Raw genomic sequence first — 11242 nt, 5'->3', positions numbered from 1 at the left:
AAGTGACCAAAGCACAAATGCAGTAGAGCACCGACTGAATCCAAAAACATGACGCTGTCTAGATTCTAGTCCATCCCTGGAACCAGTTTGGTGGATCTGGAATACCGGCTGAACCTCCGAGGAGCCAGCCGTTCCTGACGGCCCCCCACAGGAGTTTGATTCCGTCTGAGCGAGGACAGATCAGACGCCAGCCGGTTGTGCAGAAGCTGACTTTATTTTCACGCTGGGGAGACTCAGCAGGCCAGGAAGCCCCCGTCCACCGGCAGGGTGACTCCGTTGGTCATCCTGCTGCTGTCGCTGAGCAGGAACAGAATGCTGTCCACCACGTCGTCCACCTCTGCACAGACAAGCGGGTTTGACACGTGAGCTTAGGGAGGACTGCGGCTGAAGAGGCGGCTGGACCCGCTATTGCAGCGCCACTAAAGCCGGATTTCCACGGGGGGGGGGGGTCTCTTCTCTGCAGCGGTGCTAGAAGGTTCAGCCATCAGTCCGACTGTTGACATCGCCTCCATCATGTCCGGCAGAGCGCAACAGGAGTTCTACTTTCAGTCTGGAAACAGGTCCAGGTTTCAGAGGAAACACCTCTGTTGTACTTTCAAAATAAAACGTTATTTTGTATTTAAGGTGACACGCCCACGCGACGACACGACGACAGTTTACTTCTGGAATTATAAAAGCATGACATTGTTTATGACATAAAACATGCATTTTACACGGACGCAGGGATGAAGGAGAACAAATAGAGCCTGATTTGTTGAGTTTTGGAGGGGGGACGGACCGGAGACGCAACAGAGTCAATGTAAAGGAACTGACGGACGTGAGACGGACTCCTTAGGCAACGCCACAGAGATGCCCCACAGACGCAGCAGGGAAAAAGACGCTAACGCTGGAGAACGCAATTTATCAAAGCGACAAGTCCAGAAGACAAAGTCTTCCAGAAGACAGTCTGGAACAGGGTTGACCACAAACTGAAGTACGGCAACACAAAGCTCTGTCCAGAAAAACTTTGGTTAACATTTTTTTCCTGTTTTTAGTTTGGAGAACAGAGTCTTGTGGTCCGCTGAACCACAGCAGGGAGCTGGCTGTTCAAGCACCATGCAGACTCTGCTGTCCAACAGCACTGACCTGCACAAAGCAGGTGTGCACCTCCGTCATGCTCACATGCAGTACACCAGTGCACCAGTTTGACGCTAGACAAACTAGCATGATCAAGTTTTCCGTTATGGTAACAAAAAAAGCAATTCTTTGAACGGAGGCGTCGTGGAACATCCAGACGGTTTCCAGTTCAAACAACGGTTTGGTTCCTTAAACTTTAAACCCATTTTTTGTCTGCTGTTAAAACTGAGATGGACCTCCTGGTCACAGAAGAAGAAGTATGAAAAACTGTCAGCCGCGTCGCTAAATCCTGGCTGCTCAGGAGGTTAAAGGTCAAAGCAGAACAGGAGTCTGACCTGCGAAGCGGCCCAGCGGGATGCGGCACAACATGGTCGCGGCTTTCTGCGGGTCGCTCCAGCCCAGACGCCCCATGTCCGTCATCACCACAGTGGGGTTCACACTGTTCACCCGGATCTGAGCACAACAACAGCACCGGTCAGGGGGGGGGGACACCATCCCATTCCCAGCAGCTTTAAAATCCAGTTTGAGATGGATTGACTCTGAGTGTTCCCTCAGTCCTAGCAGTGAACACAACTGTAAACTAGAAGGTCCCACCTGGTGAGGTCCCAGTTCCAGTGCCATCACCTTGGTCAGCATGTCAAGAGCCCCTTTGGTGGCACCTGAGCGAAGGAGGAGACAAAGGCGGAGACTGGAGAAGCAGAACGAGGTGTTCCTGACGGCGTGAAGGCGGCCTGTCCCACCGTTACTCACAGTAGACCGCGTGGTCCCGGAGGGCGCACTGGGACGCCTGGCTGGACAGGTTGACGATGGAGCCTCCTGATCCTCGAGCCTTCATCCCACGAGCCACGATCTACCCACACAGACAGAGGCCGCCTTCTCAGCAGCTCGTTCTCATACCGGTCCAACTGAATGGCGGTTCTGATGAACTCAACCACAAAACAAAAGGGAACTTCGTGGACCCGACCGAAGGCCGGATCTGTTGCTTTTACCTGTGACACATGCAGCACAGCTTTCACGTTCACGTCAAAGGATCTGTCCAACCAAACACACAGCAGGTTACCATGAGATGACGGGCTCTGGCTGCTGACCACGACTGACCACGACGGCCTCACCGCTCAAACTGCTCAGCTGTGACCTCAAGGAACGGCTGCAGTGTGGCACAGGCGGCATTGTTCACCAGCAGGTCGATGGGTCCCACGCCCTGCAGCGCCGCCTCCGTTGCAGGCCAGTCTGCCAGGTCCACGCACACGGGGGTGATGGACGCGCACTGGAGGGGGGAGACGGGGGAGTGCTGCAAAACTCACCATCATCATTACAAATACTTCATCTGTAAAAATATGAAAAACGAGCTGGGAGTTTTAGACTGTTCTGGGATCTGCCTGCATGACGTAACACCACCACCACCATGCATCCCGCTGACGAACCGGCAAAAACACGCGTGAGGCGTGTTCTGATACACACGGCCAAAAAAGTCTGTGCGTGACACATGCAGCAAGAGAAAAGACGGTTGGAAAATACACGATGAAGCTCATTAATGTGCAAAAAGATGACCTGCTAGAATTCTAAACATGGAAAATGAAGAAATCCTCAGAAAGGCGAGGTTGAGCTTAATTTTATTCATGTGTGGCGCCATGGGGGTGGGGGGGGCGTACCTCCTGCACAAGGCTATCCAGGTCAGCCTGAGTTCGTGTGACCGCCACGACCTTAGCCCCATGGCGAGCCAGAGCCAGCGCCGTCGCCCTGCCGATTCCTAACGCACAACATTACCGTGAAGACAAACACAGCACAGGTAAGCTGGGGGGCTCCTGGGGGGGTTTGGAGGATAAAGCACCAGATGACTTCCTCACATCCACACAGGCCCAGCAATCAAAGCATCATGAAGATGTAGGCATGCAGGAAGATTCATTCATTTAAAGCCTTCTACACAACCAAACATCTAAGTATTTAGGTATTATTTATGGACAGACTGTCCCAACGTAACATTGCAGTTTGGATCTGGTTCTCGGTTTATTTGTCTATTTGTTTCCTTTAACAGATTTATTTTCCTTGTTTGTGTGTTTTCTTTTAACCCTTGTGCTATCCTATGACCCCCCCCCTTCCATTGATGTGTTCTCCCTACCATGACAAAGGTGGATAAAGGTGGAAAGATTTCATGTAATCCATGGACACCAGTGAAGATCACAAATCATTGAAGAAAAAAGGTTCAGAGCACTGTCTAGTGGGTCTAGATGACCCAACCCCCAACGTTAAAGTGCCTAGGATAGCAAAAGGGTTAATATATAAGTTTGTGTCGTGAAAAATGAACTTTTGAGAAGCTGCACCTATTTGGGTAACAATTTATCATAGGAGTCCTTGGTAATCCAGTTATAGACATTAACAAGCAATAGTAATGTGTTTATAGCACATTTGAACTAATTGGCACTAATTAACATGAAATAACACCTATAGGTGTGTTAATTAGATCTTTATTGAGACATCTACAAATGCTAATTAATGTCTTATAAAGGCTTATGAACACATTCTGATTGCTTGTTAATGTCTTATCAGTAGATTGTTAAAGAATCGCATTAAATAGTGTTACTCGTTTGTTTTTCCTGTTTTCTCACGGCTTCAGGCGTTTGGGTTTTTTTTAACATGGCATCCACCAACATTTAGCTGCACAGCAGCAGCTGGTGGATCCGCTCTACTGTTTGGAGCGCCAGCCTGAAACATGACATGTCTAATCGCCAACAAACATGTTGAGAATGAGCGGCTGATCATGTTCAGCGTTTTTATGTGTGATGTCCCGTTCAGCCTGCAGCTGCTCTGTAGGTTTCAATTTTAGCTTTTATTTTGAAAGTCAGAACATAGGAAGCGGCAATGGCAGTTACCGGTTATGACGTAAAATGAAAACTACTTGACACACATATTATAAATCACAAAGACAAGAAGCAAAACATATATTTGGAAATAAAAGCATGACTGCTAAGCAGAAATGGGAGTTCTTTAAATTTAAAGTTAGATCCATAGCAATTGAACGTAGTAAAACTCTTAACAAAAACAAACAGGCCAAAGAAAATATGATAATGGAAGCTATACAGTCTTTATTACACAAAACGTTTCTTTCTGATGATGAAAAGACAAATTTAACCCAACTTCAAAATGAAATAGATAAATTATACATCGAAGCTGCAAAAGGCGCCTTCATTCGATCTAGAGCAAAATGGCTAGAAAATGGAGAAAAAAATACCAGCTACTTTTTTGCTTTAGAAAAACGAAATTATAAAAGAAATACAATTACAAAGTTGAAAATTGATAATAATATTTGTACTGATCCAACAGAAATCACAAACCATGTAAAAAGATTCTATGAAGAATTATATATTTCCAAATTTAATGAAGAATACAGTCAAAATTTTTTAGGTAACCTAAAAGAACACATCCCTTCTATTTCAGACACATTCAAATCTATCTGTGACGATCCTTTAACTAAAGATGAGCTGCTTAATGCCTTAAAAAAGATGAACAATGGGAAATCTCCAGGAAATGATGGTCTTTCTAAAGAATTTTATTGTCACTTTTGGGATGTTATCAATCCTCATCTAATGGAGATGTACAAAGAGTGCATTGTACAACAAGAAATGACAGCTACAATGAAACAGGGTTTAATAACTTTAATACCCAAACCAAATAAAGACCCTGTTATGATAGAAAATTGGAGACCAATAACTCTTTTGAATGTGGATTATAAAATATTAGCTCTTGTTTATGCCCAACGATTGAAAAGTAATCTACACGAAATTATTAGCGAGACTCAATCTGGTTTTATGAAAAATCGACATATTAGCAATAATATAAGGTTAATTTTGGATTTATTAGACTATTCAGAACACATTGATTCTGAAGCACTCATTCTTTTTTTAGACTTTTACAAAGCTTTCGACACAGTAGAACATCCCTTTCTCTATAATGCACTGAAATTATTTGGCTTTGGGGAAAATTTCATTTCTATCGCTAAAATGTTTTATAAAGACATTAGCAGCTCTATTCTGCTTTATCCTAATACATCCCAAAGATTCTCCATAAATAGATCAGTACGTCAAGGATGTCCAATTTCTCCATTTTTCTTTTTAATTGTTGCAGAACTACTTTCATTAAGAATTAAAAATTGTCCAAACTTATTAGGTTTATCTATATTTCAGAAAGAAATCAAAATAACACAACTAGCAGATGATACTGCATTATTCTTAAAAGACAGAAACCAAGTTGACCTTGCTATAAGCACAATTAACTCCTTTTCAAATGCTTCCGGATTACACCTTAATTTAGGAAAATGTGAAATATTAAGTATTAAAAACGTAAAATATGAAAAAATTCATAGTATCCCGATTAAAGATGTAGTTACATATTTAGGTATTAGTATAACTAAAGACATTAAATCTAGACAAAAGCAAAACTTCTCCTTGAGAATTAAAAAAATGCAGGATGTTATGAATATGTGGCTTCAACGAGATCTATCTATTTTTGGCAGGATCCTCTTGACTAAAGCAGAAGGGATCTCAAGAGTAGTTTATCCTGCCTTATCTTTATTTGTTCCTGATTCAACTTCCAAAGAAATAAATAACCTCTTAGTTAACTTTACATGGAAAAATAGACGTCACTATCTCCAGAAAGAACAACTTTATGCCCCCTCATGTAAAGGAGGGTTTGAACTCATAAAGTTTTCTGATTTGAATTATACATTTAAAATTAACTGGATTAAAAAATGCCTTCAACACTCAAATTCAATTTGGTATTTCATCCCCTTCAATATTTTTAATAAAATTGGTGGCCTTCAATTTCTATTAAAATGTAACTATAATATCAAAAAGATTCCCGTCAATCTCTCAAATTTTTATCAGCAGGCTCTTCTTGCTTGGAAGTTATGTTATAATCACAATTTCTCACCACACAAAAGTATAATTTGGAACAATGAAGACATAACAATACAAAATAAATCTTTGTTTAAACAAAACTGGATTGACAAAAAAATAATTTATGTTTCGGATCTTTTTGACGAGAATGGTACGATTTTGGATTATGGCAGATTTCTAAATAAAATGTGTTTTCCAGTAACCAGCAAAGAATTTAATGGTGTAATGAAAGCTCTCCCCTCAGGATTAATTCAGCTGATGACGTCTCACCTTAAATATCAAGACGCCTCTAAAATTGACTCTTCTTTAATGATTAATGGCATTGATATTCTCAATAAAAAATGCAACAATAAATATATTCGGAATACCTTAAGTGAAAAAAGACATATCACACCAAAAGGAGAAATATTTTGGAACAACCTTTTAAATGATATAAATTGGAAAAAAGCTTGGTTATTGCCAGATACATTTTGTATAAATAACAAAGTTAAAGAAATACACAAAAAAATTCTACATAACATTTACCCCACAAATATGTTTATATCCAAATTCTCAAATATAGAAAATAATTGTAGTTTTTGTATTGATTTCCCTGAATCAGTTCTTCATCTTTTCTACTTTTGTAAACATTCCCTTGAATTTTGGAACCAATTAGAATGCTTTGTAAACAGCAAATTTAACTGTAACGTTGCTTTAAATTTGAAACAAATAGTTGCATATTTTAATTCGGATGATAAAAAAGTAGAAAAAAGTATTAATTTGTTACTTCTCCTTTCCAAATTTTACATTCATAAGTGCAGAATAAAAAAAACAACTCCCAACTTCACCATATTTAAGTTCGAGATGCTCCAGTTTTATGAATATATAAAAAAAATTAACACACCCAAAGCAAGTAACACTGAAATAATTTGTGCTTTTTTGTTTGATAGGTAATCCCCTCCTCTAAGAAAACTTTGTATTATAAATATTATTATTATCATTATTTTGTAATCCCCTTTTATATATTTTAAGATAATTTATTTTTCTATCAGCATATTCTATTTTGGATATATTTCTGATTATTTTATTATTATTTTTTTTTCTTCTTGAGATGATTCAATAAGTTTGGATTGATGACATTGACTATCATTACTGATGCTCTTTCTGAGTCTTTGATGCTGGATTTTGTATGTTTATGCTTTGTTCAATAAAGTTGAAAAAAAAAAAAATATTATAAATCACAAATTAGACTCACACATTTCAGATGATATTTGAATATATCATATTTGGCCTATACACAAAAAGAAACATAGAATCAAACATAAAATGGGCAATTTATCAAATAAAAATATTTGGTAAGTTTCATATTCAAAATCAAAATTTTCTTAATCACAACAATTTTTCCTGTAATACCGAAAAAATTAGAATCTTATTTGCATATTATTTCTACTAGCTTAAACAAAAAGGCCATAGGTATTTATGAAAACTGTCTGTCTTTGAACATTTTCAATGCATAGTAATCTGTTTTTGTAATATTTCTTTTGTAATACATCTACCATCCCTGGCTTTCTCATTGTTATGACTATTGTTCTTCTCATGCATATTTGTTTTATTTGTTTGAAACAATAAAGTTCAGTTAAAAAAAACTTGACACACATCTTTGCACAAATACAACAGGAAAAATTAAAAAATAAAAATAATAATAAAATACAATAAAATAGAATTAGAATTGTGGTATTTTTGTTTTTCATATATTTCAGTGATTTAAAATGTGAACAGAACTTTTTATGAAATGTATTCAATAATGGTTTAATTTTTTAAAATCTGCTCTTATGAATGAAACATTAATAGAGTATTAAAATGTCAAATCAGATCAATGATCACCAGAAACTACTCCAAATAATACTACATGTTTTGGTAGCTGAATAGAAAAGGAAACTTTGGACGGCACCAACAGAAAACATCCTCCTAAAAACTGTAAACATATATACATTCAAAAACAGATGATCAAGTGTTTCTATATTTATATCGCAGAAAGAACAGTTATGTTCTTGAAAACCAAATGTAGTAGTTCCTTGCATGGATAAACTGCATTCATGATTTTTAAATGGATTTCAAACTGACTTTGCTGTGACAAATTGAAAAACTACTTCTGATATTTGGTTCATTAAGGCATTTGTATTGTTTTTATCTTTATTCAGTATTCTTACAATTATTTGATGCAGCCTGTACATTCATTCATTCATTCATCTTCTTAACCGTTTATTCCCTTTCGGGGTCACGGGGTTGCCGGAGCCTATCCCGGCCACTTGGGCGTAGGCAAGGGATGCCCTGGACTGGTCGCCAGTCTGTCGCAGGGTAGAATATCCTCAATCACACATCCATTCACTCTCACACTCTCACCTATGGACACTTTAGAGTTGCTAATCAACCTATGAAGCATGTTTTTGGACAGTGGGAGGGAGCCGGAGATCCCGGAGAAAACCCACGCATGCACGGGGAGAACATGCAAACTCCACACAGAAAGGTCCCCAATTGATGTTGTGTTTTTCATGTCCCCCAGCCGGGACTTGAACCGGGGGCCTTCTTGCTGTGAGGCAAGAGCGCTAACCACTGCACCACTGTGCAGCCTTGCAGTTATTAAAAAGATTTGATAAACAAGCGGTGTTTTGCGTCTTAAGCATTGAAGTTGTTTCACAACAACGAGTTCAGAGTTACACACGTGACATGTGTGACCACAGCGGTCGGTACCTTTTCCCGCCCCCGTGACCAGGGCTCGTTTTCCGGCGAAAGAGGAGTCCATGTCTGGCTGGAGGTCTGGAGCGAGCAGCAGACGGAACCCGGTCTAGACTTTGGTCCTGTTCGGATGGTCTGACTAGTGAGTTATATCACTAGAGGAGACACGCCCGCTTGGGAAGCCTGGACGACGGGGGCGGATTGCGACGCCATCTTGGTGAGGTCGCTGGCGCCCAAATAACAATGATTACTATAGCCTTTTGTGGCATCTTAGTATGTTTATTTATATATATATATATATATATATATATATATATATATATATATATATATATATATATATATATAATTTATACATATATTTATACATCATTTGTTGTTAAATAATTGAAACAGGCAGCTTTAAAAGCTCAAACTTTAATGAAAAATGCATAGTTTCAGGACTTCTTATAGATAAAAAAATTATTACAAAGAATTTTTTTTATAAACATGTAGAATTTTTAGACCTCTTTGACATATAATTAAAATTATTTAGAAAAGCCCAATAATAAGTCAATAGGAAGTCAATAATAAAAATAAATAATAACAATATAAACATAAGTCAATAATAATAATAATAAACCAATATTAATTCAATAACAATAAAAAAGAATAAATCAATAATAAGTCAACAATAAGTCCAAAAGTCAATAACAGATTTAACCTAAAAAAAGATATATAGAAAAACAATTTGTGTTACATGGATAGAATGTGTCAGATTTCAAGCCAACTGGCCTCTTATCAAAATGTGTTTCCCCAAAATGTTTTGAACACATCCAGACTGTATGACTAGTTGGTAACCACAGTGATCCATCTGGGTTAACTCTTTTTTATATCTAAGGTCCACTTTCTCCTTAAGTCTGAATCCTTTGAAAACCTGCAAGAAAAGTTCAGTCACTGAGTCAGAAATGTTTAAATCTATATTACTATAATAGCATAGTCCTAGGCTACTGTATATAGGTTTAACAAAATAAAATGTAAATTTATGTCGACAGCAAATTATACGTACATCCCTATATGTTGATAATAGCCCTGCAGCATCATGCATGTCAACATGTGTTCTATTAATGATGCCGCTACAGGATTAAAAGAAAAAAAATTACAATACTTGCCTGTGAAATGTTATGCCTTCCTCCTTCATGGACTAATATCTCCGATTATGGCAGCTGAAACCCGCACAATGAACTGACATTTTGCAAAAAATGTGTTCACATGCACTGCAGCAGTGACTTTACCTCACCAAGATGGCGGTACTCTCCTCCCAGGAGCATCACGTGACGTCTCCTCAAGCAATAGCGTCACCCACTCAGAGAGCGATCAGCACTCAGCCCTGCCCCCCCAACTACAACTACAAACCCAGTGCGGTTAGTCGGGAAGAACCAGTCTTCTCAGTCTGGGCTGTGAACCCAAAAGCTTCATCTGCCCTCGTCCTGACAGCTGCTGATCAACAGGTGACCGTTTGTGTCCGAATTCCTTCCCTACATAGTACGTTCGCCATTTCCTAGCGAATCAATTCAAAACAATTCCAAAATCCAGAGCCCTAGAAATTTCCCAGAAGTCTCTGCGAAAAACCAGTGTGCGGCAATGCTCGCTCGATGAATAGAGACCACAATGCACTGCGTCGGAACATTTCTTTATGGCCAAGACATTTTTTTTTTTAAGATTTTCAATTGTTTTGTTCCGGAAAAGTTATTTGTTTTGGTGTGAAAAAAAAGTTTTTAGATGATTTTTACGAATCTCATTTTTGATAATAATTTTCATAATTGTATTAATCATTTTAATAATAATTTTTAATAATTTAATATGTCATTTTTATGTCCCTTTTTGATGTTATATTATATAGATTATTTGTGAATGTCGTTTTTGCTGCCACAGATAAATGAAACTTCCCCATTGTGGGATTAATAAAGTTTTTTTTTTTTTTGTGGGATTAATAAAGTCATCTATCTAATGTGAAATCGATGACGTAATATCCGTCGTTTAAGTAGTGAGCATGGTGTCCGAATTGCTTTTAAAATTCAAATTCAGTTTCAAAACCGCATCAAATTATTTGGAGCAGTTTCTGGTGAAATAAATTTGACATTTAATAATCTATTAATATCTGGAAAATGTTTCAATCATAAGAGTAGATTTTTAAAAATTAAACCATTATTTAATACATTTCATAAAGAGACCTGTTCATATTTTAAATCACTGATATATGTGAAAAACAAAAATTCCACAAAACTGTCTATTTTTATTAAAGTTCACATGTTGCATGGCAATGACTAGTATTGTAGACTACAATTCTAATTCAATTTCATTGTATGTATGTGAATGTGTGTCATCTTTTGAAGTTCTAATTAAACTTTTTTTTTTAATTCAGGGCACTACACAGAGCCACACTATATAGAACTTTTAGTAGTTAGGGCGGCGATTCGGACCTATACTTTAAAGCCATTAAGATGATTTCAGAGGCGTTTTCATAAACCCACCAGGAT

The 11242-nt window shown here is 38.2% G+C and overlaps 1 protein-coding gene across 1 annotated transcript; it reads right to left on the bottom strand.

Moving 5' to 3' along the window:
* Positions 1-193: 193 nt before the first annotated feature.
* On the bottom strand, positions 194-8790 carry dcxr (dicarbonyl and L-xylulose reductase). Its single transcript, XM_023949661.1, has 8 exons — positions 8739-8790; positions 2769-2866; positions 2229-2383; positions 2106-2148; positions 1867-1966; positions 1711-1775; positions 1452-1569; positions 194-337 (listed from the first exon to the last, which is right to left on the bottom strand). The coding sequence occupies exons 1-8, from the start codon at positions 8788-8790 to the stop codon at positions 234-236; spliced, it is 735 nt and encodes a 244-aa protein (XP_023805429.1). The 3' UTR covers positions 194-233.
* Between the last annotated feature and the right edge of the window lie 2452 nt (positions 8791-11242).

Source organism: Oryzias latipes, chromosome 19 (genome assembly GCF_002234675.1).
Source record: "Oryzias latipes chromosome 19, ASM223467v1".
Taxonomy (NCBI): domain Eukaryota; kingdom Metazoa; phylum Chordata; class Actinopteri; order Beloniformes; family Adrianichthyidae; genus Oryzias; species Oryzias latipes.
Note: the sequence above shows the minus strand (reverse complement) of the source record. Positions and strands in the feature narration are given on the sequence as shown.

Bases quoted from the DNA above. Each gene is read 5' to 3' on its own strand.
- dcxr (XM_023949661.1), bottom strand. From the start codon at position 8,790: ATGGACTCCTCTTTCGCCGGAAAACGAGCCCTGGTCACGGGGGCGGGA. The intron at 2,149-2,228 runs GTGAGGCCGTCG...TTGGTTGGACAG, and splicing joins ACAGCTGAGCAGTTTGAGCG to ATCCTTTGACGTGAACGTGA. The intron at 1,967-2,105 runs GTAAAAGCAACA...CTGTGTGGGTAG, and splicing joins CTGTGCTGCATGTGTCACAG to ATCGTGGCTCGTGGGATGAA.